Raw genomic sequence first — 13475 nt, forward strand, 5'->3', positions numbered from 1 at the left:
GCTTTACTTTTATGTCCGTCCATCAAAGATACGTGCGATGAAATATTTTTTTTTACATGTTGCAAAACGATATCATAAAATTACCCGCCATTCTTCCATATTGAAGACATTGAAAAAATTAACACGCCGTTTGTTTCAATCAAGATGGAATGGATGGATGGAATTCATCAAAGGTAAGTCTAGGCGTTTACAATATTTCATTCAATCATCGTCACACCATCACAGACATGCCAGAAATAAGATAAAATCAATGTTTTTCCTCTCTGTTGAAATAAATTTACAGTTATTGTCGTTCAGTTTTCATGTAAAAAAAAATCACTTCAACGACAAACCGGCGAATCGCTGGCTTTGTGAGTCGGTGTCGAATTGACCATGGCCGGCGATTCACCGGCTTTGTTTTCAATGGATTAATAGTCTATTAACAAATAAATAAGGAAAAAGAGACACAGAACTTTCTCATTGTTTCTCCTTGTTAGGGTGTTTTCAATAAATATGAGGATTAAGTTGACAGATGGTCCTCATATACAGTTATACAAGTCTAGGTATCTGAATAATAATTGAACGCGTCATGCTTGGCACGCACGTTGATTATAATTTCGTAGGCTCAAATCAGTGCTGGTTTTAAATATGAAGATCATAATACGGAGTTCTATAAAATAAATGCCGACTCAATAAACATGCATAATAATTTTTAAATGGATGATACGATTTCCACAATATTGTATTTATTTTAGAGTGGTGTTTCGCGCCTCCATTGAAACGCGTTGGTCTTGACGGCCGGATTGTTGGAGCTTGCTGACGCTGCGATGGCCACTCCGGTCCTGCGAAGATTGGCGGCAGCCGAGTCTAAATAAAAAGACATTTTATTTATTTATTTACCCAAGAGCCCTGTGTTGAGTTGGGATACAACATAATGGAAAGTGGAAGCATAAAAAATATCTCAAAAACGAATGATTTTTTAACGAGGTGAGGCTTTTTTATTGGTGAGATCAGCCGTCGAAGGGAATACGTTGAGTTTTGGGAAGCCCTGAATGTGAAGGAGCTTTTTTGAAATGTAAAAACCAATATAAAGTAGAATTGAAAATACGGGGTAGTATTGCAAATGATGAAATCGGGCGAGAGTGTAAATCTGAGTCAAGTATAATTGATAAGATTAAGAAAGGGTCTCTGAAGTGGTTTGGTCATGTAGAACGAATGGATGACGAAAGAATGGTAAAACAAGTATACATGGCAAGTAGAAGAATTTGTGTATCTGGGAAGCATGTTTTCAAGAGATGGAAGAGTAGAAGGAGATGTTGAAAGGAGAGTGAATGCGGGCAACAAAATGAACAGAGCACTAAGCACAGTATCTGCTAATAAAAATATGTCAATCGAAGCTAAACTGGCAGTGCACAATGAAGTTTTAGTCCTAATTCTTCTGTATGGAAGTGAAACATGGAACTGGCAGAGGAAGGATGAAAGCCGAGTGAATGCTGTTGAAATGCGAAAAATCAATATAAAACAGGGTTACAAATGATGAAATCAGGCAAGGGTGTAAATCTGAGTCAAGTATAATTGATAAGATTAAGAAAGAGTCTATGAGGTGGTTTGGTCATGTAGAACGAATGGACGACGAACGAATGGTAAAACAAGTATATATGGCGAAAATGAGCGGTAACGTGAGACGAGGACGACCAAGGAAGACGTGGCATGATCAGATAAACCAAAATCTTAAGTCTAGTCGTGCCAAGAGCAGACAGAACCGAAGGGCATGTATGACAAGATGTATGCATGTGGAAGAAGCTAGGAAGGTATGCCAGGATAGTCGTGTGGCGGTCCATTCTCTCTGCCTATCCCTACGGGGAAATGGCGTAGTAGTAGTAGTAGGGTAGTTTTATGTTATACCTAGGCCATTTCGGACATTGGCGACAAGCCGCATAGCCGGATTTGTGACGATTCCATTTCTTTTTGATTTACTAGCAGCGCTGAAACAAAAAAAAAACATATTTTGAAAAAGTAATAAAAAAATAATAACACGGCGACGATGTTTGGAATAACCATTGACTGGTTTCGTCGCCTTCGCAACATCTTGAAATCATTCCAAATTAGAATTTATGCATTACTTATCTTTTTTTAATGTCATATATAAATATCGTCAGTCGGCCAATCTACAATTTTGTAAAAAATTATATTTTCATATGGGGGATTTTTAACTCTAATTGGATGTTCCTTAATCGTGCCATACACGGGGGACCAATACAAGGTGAGCTTTTTGAAGAGGAACAGTACCCTGGATCGGAGTAAATAATGTTTTAGATTTGATTTTAAGAACAGTTTTGACAATCTCTTGGAAAAAGCTGATTTTTTTGATTGGCAGTAATGTACGCCGACTGATAACATGTAAATTATTATTATCATTATGGATAACTTATATAGCGCCATTTTCATAATATAATACTTCAAGGGCGCTTTACATAGTGATTCTATAGAAGAATAAATTTAATTGAAGCTTTTAAATTTGTAATTTAATTAAAACAATTCATTTTGTTGTCACATGCCACGGATTTATTAAAATGATTTAGAGAACAAGTGGGTTTTAAGTTTCTTCCGAAACATCACTTCACTCTCACAGCCTCGCACCTCTGCTGGGAGAGCATTCCATGCCGTGGGGCCTGCGATCGCAAATGCGCGTTCACTAAATTTAGTGCGCCGTTTGCGTAGAGGTATAATAACTTTTCCTCTCGCCGTAGACGTAGCTGATCCAAGCGTGAGACGCCTGTCAGCTAGTTCAGCTGGAATGCAGAATTTCCTTAGATATTCTGAAGCAGAGTTGTGCAGTGACTTATACATAAGCCAACAGAGTTTGTATTCCACCCTCTGTGGAAAACGTAGCCAGTGTAATTCCCGAAGTAGTGGAGTGATATGACTGAACTTAGAGATTCCGTAAATAAGTCTCGCTGCAGCATTCAATACAGACTGTAGGCGAGTCATTTTGTTTATTGGTAGACTTGCGTAGATACCATTACAATAATCGACTCTAGACACTACAAACGCATTTATTAATTGACGGGCGGCATCAACCGGCAATTTTTTGCGTATGCATTTAATTTGTCTCAGCTGGAGATGCATGAACTTATTATCCTACTAATTTGAGCATCAAGAGAAAGGTCAGAATTGAGTAAAACTCTCAGTAGTTTAACGGTGGGTAAAGCGGTACTCCCTACATTAGGTAGGGCCGTATCCTGAATCAAATTCTGTCGTCTGGCTGAAGCCACCCATAGTTGTTCCGTTTTTGATGGGTTTGATGTTAAGTCTGTTTTCATGTTGCTACCTCTTAAATGAAGCAAGATGCTTGCGTTAAGAGAGGGGGTTTGATAATTTATTTTTTTTACTAAAATAAAGCTCTTAGGTTTTAAATAAAAGTACTTAAAAAAACTACATTAAAAATAGTTTTCAAAGGTTTTTTTTTTAACTTAATTTATTTTAGAAAGAGAAATTATTATTATTTTTTATAGGCAGGCAGCCTTTGCTGATGCGCCTGTATTTCGTGTACTGCTTAATAAATGACTCAATTTAAATTATAGGTTAAGTATTCAAAAGGTTATAAATTAATATGTATAAAATTTCTTAATATTGTTCTTTATTTACTATTTTTTTTTTGTATATATATATACATGCATGTATGTATATGTGTGTGTATGTATGCATGGTGTGTGTATGTATGCATGTGCGTGTGTATGAATGTGTGTATGTTTTTATATGTAAATATAATAAATATCTTTCTACAGAGTGTTCTTTAAACTCTGTCACATCTGAAACCACAATGATCAGTATGGACAAGAAGACATATTTAAAAAAAAATGAGGACAAAAAAAATTTTGAAAAATAAAAAAAAACAAATGGTTGCTTACTTCTGCAGAGGAGAAGTGAGGGGAGCGCGGCGCAGTATCAGATTTTCCCCTCCCCCTCCTCGTTTTTCTCCTACAGAAGTAAAAAACCATTGGCTTTTTTTATTTTTTGAAATTTTACTAATTCTAAAAAAATATTTTAATGTGCCAATATGTCTTCTTGCTCATACTGATCATCAAGGTTTCGGATGTGACAGTGTTTAATGAACACCCTGTATATACCCATACACCTATGTTGGTACATTTCCTTATTTTTATTTATTATTGTATCTTTTAGTTTTTCTTATGTTATCTTTAATTTTAACTAAATGTACATATTTATGTTTCACTGCTGCACTTGAATGAATTTCTAATAAATGTAAAAGCCCACAGGGCGTGTAAATTAATAAATAAATAACAATTTAAGAAAATTTAATCGCAAGATAACTGTAGAGTTCACAATATTTTAGACTAAGAAAGCATTATTGAGCTGTAAAAAGTATTCTGCTACACAAAATATTAACAAAATAAACCCTGCATAAAAATCGCTGAAATAAAAACATACATACGTATAGTACACAATAGCATCAAACTAAAATAAATTTTACAAATACATAAATACTAAGCCCACATTATACAAGTAAGAACTAGGGGTTTAAGCGTTTTGCAGAGAGAAGCGAAGCTAGGAAATGTATCACATGACAGCTAGAAAAGAAAAAAGAAAAAAGCGCTAAAGAGAATTCCAAATTCAAAGTTCAAGCGATCCGATGAGGAAAAAATAATTGCGGTGATTGTTACCGGGTACCAAGGATGTTTGAATAAAAGTAATGGCCTAAATATGTATTCATCATTGTCGCTCTCTATTCGCACTCGATGGTGGATAGGGCACTGCATAATTATACCAAATACAGCTTATCTCAATAATTTATTAGATGAATGTAGAGAAAGCAGTCTTGAGCTATAGTTTCCTAAGAAAACGGTGTTATAATCTTGCGGCCGAATTTTACTAACTGATCAACATCATTTCTTTTTTGCACCTAATCATGCATAGGGCGCTGAATCTGGTATTACCGTTCGGGAGGAATATCAGATTTAACCTACTCTACAAATAAAATATTTTTTAAAGATTCTCCTAGTGTTTATGTAAACCCTTTTAATGAATATTTTCATTCATTATTTTCGTTTCGAAAATAAGGTCTTTCGAAAATGATCGTTTCGTAAGTTGGTAATAAATTTTGTCACAGGAGTTCACGAGTAATGCATTTATTTTAATGTTGGTAATGCCACCGGGCACAGATAGAAATATAAGGAGCGTTGTCTATGCATATTATCTCAAGCCCCCCCCTTACCAACTCCAGTTCCAGGCACTGACAGATGAAAGTGAAAACGGATTACATCTTACATCTCGAATTTCTTTTATTTTTTTATGGTTTTCAACCTCTTCTAAATATTAATTCATTATGATAATGATAAATTGAATTATCAATTTATCATGAAAATTATCAATCACAACTTGTAGCGTTTGATATGTGACAAGGCGCCGTAAATGTAAACAAACGACACATAGAAAAAGGAAGCTATCTACAATACTCTATAAAATCCATAGACATTGGTGAAAAAAAATCTGATGACGTCACAAAACATCCGAAGACGTCATACTTGACGACGTCATGAATTGTTTGTTTCTGGCACCATTCAAATGACTAGAATTGAATCCTTTATATCTTCATATTTCTAAACAGATTTTAAGAAGAATAGTACCGATCGGCTTGTGAGTTTTTAGATTAATTTATTAGCTAATCAAAAAAATCCGTGATAATTGCCCATTGGTACACCAATCGCAGCGTATCTTGATCATTTTCGTTACATGAAGGTAAGATGACCGGTCTTAGGCGTCCAGGGACTATGAAATATTCTAGTGTAAAAACACATTTTTAAATACATATTTCACGTCAACTATGTCAGGAATCAAACCTGAGACCTCTTGCGTAGTAGGCAAACCCGCTGACCACTACACCACGAGGCCGAAAACTAGTTTTATTAACTAATCAACTAATTTTGTCAACTGATATGAAATTAAAAACCCAGTTTTACGTTTTTTCCCCGCAATTAACATCGGATAAATTTGCAATCCGTTCTGAAAACTAACAGCTCGAGGAGTCTGAAGTTAGTTTCTATCATTATATGAGCTTTGTTATAGAAATTGGTAATTTTAAAGACAGTTTAATCTGCATAGCGAACATTTATTTCCGCCATTTTTATGTTTTTGGCAACTCGAGGGTCTGAAGTTAGTCTCTAATCATTATGGCAACTTTTTTATTGAAATTTGTAATTTCAAAGACAGTTTAATGTGCATAGCGAACATTTATTGCCGCCATTTTCGTGTTTTTGACAACTCAAGAGTCTGAAGTTAGTCTCTAATCATTATAGCAACGTTTTTTATAGAAATTTGTAATTTTAAAGACAGTTTAATGTGTATAGCGAACATTTATTGCCGCCATTTTCATGTTTTTTACAACTCAAGATTCTAAAGTTAGTCTCTAATCATTATACCAACTTGTTGTTGGGAACAAATTGCAATCCCCACTGAAAACTGACAACACAAGAGTCTGAAGTTAGTCTCTATCATTACACCAACTTGTTGGTAAGTTAAAATTATTGCCGCCATTTTTGGGTTTTTTTATATTGTAATTTTGCAAACAGTTTATTGTGTTTTATGAACATTTATTGTATTGCCGCCAACTTCGTGTTTCAGTTGTAATTTTAAAGATGGTTTATTGTCTTTAACAGACATTTATTCATTATGAATATGATATTCAAAAAGTCGCAATAAAAAAATGGTCCAAACAATGCTGCATAAATTTTTCAATAAAAAATAATTTTCTGAATGAATTTTTTTCACTACCCTCCATTTAATTTTTTTTTCTGTCTCTTAAGAAACATAATTTAGAGGTTTCACTGTATTTGCTTAATTTATTTCATATTATTATAAAAAATAAAAAAACTGAATTATTTTTTTTCCTTACCATTTACATTGTTTTTTGTTGGTCCCTTAAAAAATGTAATTTATGGGGTTAACTGTAATTTTATTATATTTGTTTGATTTTAATACTAATATGTTATTTTATACATATAATTTTAATTTTAAAGGCGGTTTATTGTGTTTTACAGACATTTATAATTTATGAATGTGATTTTAAAAAGTTGCAATAAAAAATGGGTAAAACATTGCCGCATTTTTTTTTAGTGAAAAATAATTTTCTATATTATTTTTTTCACTACCCTTAATTTACATTTTTTTTGTCAGTCCCTTAAAAAACATAATTAAGGGGTTTTGCTGTCTTTCATTAATTTGTTTAGTATCACTAAAAGAAAAAAAAAAAATCTTTTATTTATTATTTGTCTGATGAATATTCCGGGAGAAACATCCTTGGTAGCGGGCGCGGCGGGGTGGCGGGTCGGGTATAGGGCGGCTCTACTCACACTATGGGGGAGTTGGACTTTTTCCTGCGGGCGATCTTCCCGATGGAGCCGACGAGCTTACGGCACGAGACCCGCGCGCTGGACTGGCCCGCGTGAGCTCGCGTACCGCTGCCGGGGGTAGCCATTTTGTAAACAACGCGGTGACCAGCGGGCGGAGGGGGGAGGGGCAGGGAGGAGAGAGAGTAACAGAGCCACATTTAAATTAGCAAAACATGTTTGATAATTTATACAATTTGAAAATGTTGAAATTTACATAATAATTATTATTCCTATTCTTTGCTGGCAAATTCGCTTTACATCTTTCTTACTTCCAATAAACAGTGAATGAATTTTTATAGGAGCAGCTGCTGACACTACATCCATTTGAAGTAACAAGTCCGATAGCCTGATTCATCGAGATAGTCAGTGTCAAGTTTTAACAAGTTGTGACTTGTCAGTCAGCTTCCAGAGCCTGACGGGTGAGGTCATGTTAAAAATAACTGTATGGACTGTTTACAAATAGTATATGTTATTTATTTTTATTTTTTGCACCACAACAGGCCAGGAGGCCCAATTACAGTGGTGAATTACATCACAGAACACCCAGGCTTGAGAAAAATCACATTTAATTTTTGTGTTCTCACGGGGAATCGAACCCGGAACCTTTCAAGTGTGAGTCAAGCGTCTTGACCACTACACCACGGAGGTATGAGTTATTTAAAGGCGGAAATGAGTTGATTGTAGACGAGGAATGGTCAGAACTTGAATCCCAAAAACAGACAAAAGGTGACAAAAATGATTCATTCGAACAGGCGATTGACTATCAAGAGCTTACCGAAGAACTGATCATCTCGTACGGGTCCATGCAAAGCACTTTTACATAGAGCACTTATTAAAATTATTTAAAAACGAGACGAATGAGTGCGAAATTTGTCACGAAACTGCGCTTCTAATCAGTTTTTTTGGGCGAAAAAAGATTCCTGTCTGTCCACATCCGCCTGACTCTCCGGATTTAGCACCATGCGACTTCTGGCTCTTGCTGGCTGAAAACGTTTTAGACACCACTGAGAGGGCCAGGACGGAGCAGCCAACGGCCGATGGGAATGCCTTCCGGAAATGCTTCCAATCATGGAATCAACGATGGGATAAGTGGGATAGACGTAGCAACATAGGCAATATTACAACGCCTCACTATGAATTAATATTTTAAACGGGACTCCATTACGTATTTTCAAAATGTAGTGGTATGCATTATAATATAAACAATACGTATAATTTAAGAGTGGGATAAAAACAAAATATTTACTGCAAAACAAGTCTAAATACAAAATGGGTCATTATGAAGAGAGTATAGTTCAAAACTAATAGAGAATATATTGACAAGGCTACATTAGCTCTATGTAATATTGTAAGCACAGAATTAAGAATAGTCCAGAAACCGCATATGCGCATCAAACAGAAGGCGACTAATACTTATAAATGAGTAATTTTACGTTTTGACCCATTTGTTTCTTTGTAGACGTCGCTCAGTACGTAACTCCCGATTTGAATTCAACTATGCCGTGTTGGGTCGTTTTAAAGTGTAGAAATACTGCTGGGATCTTAAAGGAACAGGAACACATTTTATGTGTAATTAGCAAATGCATGTGTAAGTAGCAAATGCATTACTTAAAAATTGAATTAGTTTTCCATCTGTCATATTATCAAAAAAAACAAAATGGATATATATTTTTAGTGTTGCCAGGGTTGTAAATTTTTTTACCCTGCTTTGCTCATCTAATGAAAATTAGACCTCGGATTAAACAACGCCGCAGTGGACATTTGAACGACATTATCTAAAACATCAAATATTATTGAAATTTAACATGATATAAAAATATCCGTTTTATGTAAAATAAAATTTGTTTTATATTTTAAGTTCAAAGTTAATTAATTTAATTACTCTTATTAAATGACCCTTTACTTATCTACTCTGTTGTGTCAATCAATGTTTCCGCGTGCACAATAAAATTTTAGAGAAATAAACAGATTGCTTTTAAAAAAAATGTGTTATGATTATATTTTTTCCCATCGTGCAACATTACGCGGCGACATCACCAATGCGCGCGGCGAAAGTAGGGCATAGTGGGGGGATTTTCGGACACAGTCCAATGTATTCAAATATGATTCTACGCTCCTTCTGGACTATTCTTAATTCTATGATTGTAAGGCCAATACAAAAATTACAAATCTGACAAAATATAGTTTTACAATTTAGAGGTTAAATTTAAATAGTTTTTTCCTCTCAAGAAAATAACGAGAAGAAAAATTTTTTGTTCCTCAAGAATTAACTTTGCCCAGGAAGACAGCAGTCATATAGATGTCACTGCCAAATAGTTCAATCATCCACTCAATTGAACGGCTAGGCTGCTCAATAAATGCCGACATTCAATTGAATGGCCAACGGACGCTTCGCCAAAACGGTGAAAGCAACGTTTAACGAAACGGCTGAACTTCGCTTAGCATCTTTAATTTTCATCATCATCATTATCACTCCCGTTACACACCTAATGGTGCATAGGGCATTGCATCGGTAAACCAATCGCAGCCTATGTAGATCATTTTTGTTACATGAAGGTAAGATGATCATTCTTACGCTTCAGGGGTGGTATTCTGAATCTTCTCTATCCCCTTGAGTGATTAATTTGGGGATTTTTATTTTTCGCATGCACCTAAACTTTGCTACATTTATGGCCACACTGACGATTTAACGTCAAATAAATACGGACACGTGAAACCGTATACAAAGATTTCTATTTAGACCATTATTGCGACTTTAAACATTACCCAAAACACTTAATTAGGTTGAATTCACCAAACCCTATTAGTTTTTTTTTCGTTAATTAAACAGTTTTATACACCATTTGACGCTTAATCATCTGTGTGGCCATTATATAAAGCAAAGTGTCGTCACATAAAATAATATATAAATCCCCAAATTAACCACTCTCTAGGGGGTAGAGAGGATTCAGAATATTACCCCAGGTGCCTGTCCAGGGCCTATGAAATATTTTAGTGTAAAATCATTTTTTTTAAATAAATATTTCACGTCAACCATGTCGGGAATCGAACCCGAGACCTCTTGCATGGTAGGCAAAATGCGCCGACCACTACACGGCGAAGCTGACTTTAATTTTAATACAACAATAATAATTGCAATTTTTTTAAATTTATTTTGTTATGTGAAGTTAGGTTAGGTTAGGATATTATTATTATTAATAATACACTAGCAGCTATGAAGCTAATGCGTGTATATCAAGTCGGGGGCTTAGGGTCATAAGGGCGAAACTACAAAAAATGCTGTTTCGTGTTAAGTACTAATCTGATATACAAACAAAATATCCTGTTAGTGACAAAAAGATGAAACTCATCCGATAAGTAGTTACCTAGATAAATTTGTGTGAAACTACAAATGAAGCGTTTTGTTTAAAGTCAGAAGAATAAAACATCTTTTACATCAATTTGGTTATTTACTAATGTAAGCGCAATTTAGGGTCATATAGACAAAAGCGTAGTTTCATATTTTTTGTCTCTAAAATATTTTATGCTCTATTGACTTTTTTTTTATTTTCTTTATTTGTTACCCTTAAAAGACAGTATTATTTTATGAAAACTGTTTTACCATTTATCTCAAAACTGTGTTTTTGTAGTTTCGCCCTTATGACCCTTAACCCCCGAAGTGTACATGGTTATTAAACATTATACATTGCTGTGTGCATCTAGGTAACATTCACTGAACCAGCACCGGGCCATTCCATTTCTCCACGACTCGGTTTGTCAGGAAGTTCTTCCCGGGGTTGGATGAGAAGGAGGCAGTGTTGAGTTTCAATGAATGACCTCTGAGATGGCGGTTTTCATTCATAGTGAACATTGATTTCAACTTGGGTACATTATATTGCTCAGTTAAGATGGAGTCACCACACGGCCAGCGCTCCCAGTGAACTTAACCCGAGCTCCCTTAAGCGGTCCTCGTATGATTTATTTCTTAGAGAAACTACCATTTTGGATAGGCTGGGTTAAGTTCCTATCCCAACCTAACCCGGCCTTTTCTAGTTCAGCCGTTTCCACCGAACGGGATCTCTATGGCTGTAGCACGTCATTACTCCGAGGTTTTATCAGCATACTGACGACATATTTTTCGCGACTAAATAAGGATACAATTGAATGAACGCAGCATCTCTACCTGTCCTTCTGTTCCCCGGCAGTGGGGGGCGAGTGCTTGTTCTCCCGCCCCAGGATGATGCGCATGTGCGTGTCCCGGCAGAAGTGGCGGTCCGTGGAGCTGGGGTTGGGGGCGGCGGGCGGGGACGAGAACTGCGGAGGTATCGCCGACAGAATACCTCGAGGGATAAAATGAAAATATTAAAACTTTTATATTACTTTTGTTATCAATAAATCCATAAAACTCCTTGTATTTATTAACAGAAGCACAACTGACTTCAAAACTATCAATTCCCTTAAAGCTCTCTTCTGTTCCCTAGTTTGCCTGCACCTATAGTCCTTAAAATATAGCTTTATTAAAATGACAGCTGTCAAACTAATGTCACTAGTGATGGGATATTATTGATCACTGATCATGTACCGATCAAATCGATTTTATCAGCTTTTTCATACAAACATGAGACTGTTTCCGAAAATTGATATAAAAACGCAAAAACAAGCCTATTATAGTGTGTTTAAGACAATTATTTACTTAATTATTTTTTTATGAACACACAAATTATTTTTTTATTCGATCGATTTACATTGATCAATTTGTCACATCTCCAACATTTTCAAAATGATGTAACCTTGTAAAAACGTTGTTAATAATTAGAACATTTAAGAGAAGGTAATATAGAAGTCGAGGCATCTACAGGGCTTATGACCTGTCAATGGCTGGTTTAAGTGGCCACTTTACACACTGTGTAAAATTCGGCATTCTGCCCATATTTGAACATCTATATTCCTTCAATCCTTTCATCTGTTGATGTTTGTGAAGTTACCCTGAATGAATCTCACCCGCATAAATAAAGGTTTCAGCTCATTAACTTCACAAACATCAACAGATGAAAGGATTGAAGGAATATAGACGTTCAAATATGGGCAGAATGGTGAATGTTACACAGTGCGTAAAGTGGCCACATAAACCAGCCATTGACAGGTCATAAGCCCTGTACATGTCTAGACCTCTATATTTTTCAGGAAACTGCAGTACAATTTAATGGTCCAATTTTTACCCCGCACAAGAAAATATTTATTGTATCCAATTTCCCGTAGGGCTGAAGATCCTCATTGAAGAGTTTTTTCTCAATCGTTGACAATATTTTTGTTCGGTTTGTTTGAGAAGTAGCTCCTTATGAAAATGATTAAATGTATGGAGAAAACCATAAACTAAAATGTTATCAAATGTTACCTCATTACATCTGAGATCTGCTATTTAATTTTTTTTAAATATATATTTGGACCCCTGTATTTAGTAGCCTTACGTGTCATGTACAAAGCTAAGGTACTCGGAAAAATCATTTTTGCTCGTCTTGGAAATGGGATGTTCGATCACTGATTTTGGTTTATTACCTTTATGAGTCCAATCACCATTGTTGCAAAGTCCAAGAACAATGGCGCGTGAAAACTACTTTTAACGACAATGTGGATATCTGTTGAGGATATTCCATCTTTCCTGCATCCTGCTTCAAGATTATGGCGTTGTAAACTGAAAAATGGGCACTGAAATAACAGATGTTCGATACTCTGTAAAGAAATATGGACAATAGTCATCATTCCTTAGTTTAAACCTAAATAGGTAACATCTCATAGCTCGGTGTCCGCTAAATTCTCGCTATTTTAGTGATCATTTAACATGGACTTTTTGTAACGGAGTGAAGGGGCATTCCATCCTTACCGCTAGTCGGTGAACATTAGTTCCTTATATTTCCCCGTAATGGATAAACGGGGGCCCGGCCTTACCCAGTTGGGGCTGCGTGGGGCTGCACACGTCGCTGAGGGGGCTGTGCGGGGGTGTCGCGTACAGCGGCGAGGAGGGCGCTCCGCCCCCGCGGCGCCCGCAGCGAGCCACCTGCTGGGCAAATGTCAGGGCCAGCGCGCTGCGATTCTGTCGAGGAAAGCAGA

At 36.0% G+C, this 13475-nt stretch overlaps 1 protein-coding gene across 1 annotated transcript in view; it reads right to left on the reverse strand.

The window, feature by feature from the left end:
• Positions 1-601: 601 nt before the first annotated feature.
• LOC148278890 (uncharacterized) overlaps positions 602-13475 on the reverse strand; it is a gene marked incomplete at its 5' end in the record, with an annotated part of 52072 nt that continues 39198 nt past the window's right edge. Inside the window, 4 exons of the mRNA XM_088230738.1 lie at positions 602-846; positions 1885-1964; positions 11551-11707; positions 13314-13458. Coding sequence (XP_088086864.1) covers positions 731-846; positions 1885-1964; positions 11551-11707; positions 13314-13458 — 498 coding nt within the window. The remainder of the gene's footprint in view (positions 847-1884; positions 1965-11550; positions 11708-13313; positions 13459-13475) is intronic.

The sequence above is a fragment of the Micrasema longulum genome, unplaced genomic scaffold (genome assembly GCF_059751315.1).
Source record: "Micrasema longulum isolate JH-2025_06_02 unplaced genomic scaffold, ASM5975131v1 h1tg000812l, whole genome shotgun sequence".
Lineage (NCBI taxonomy): Eukaryota > Metazoa > Arthropoda > Insecta > Trichoptera > Brachycentridae > Micrasema > Micrasema longulum.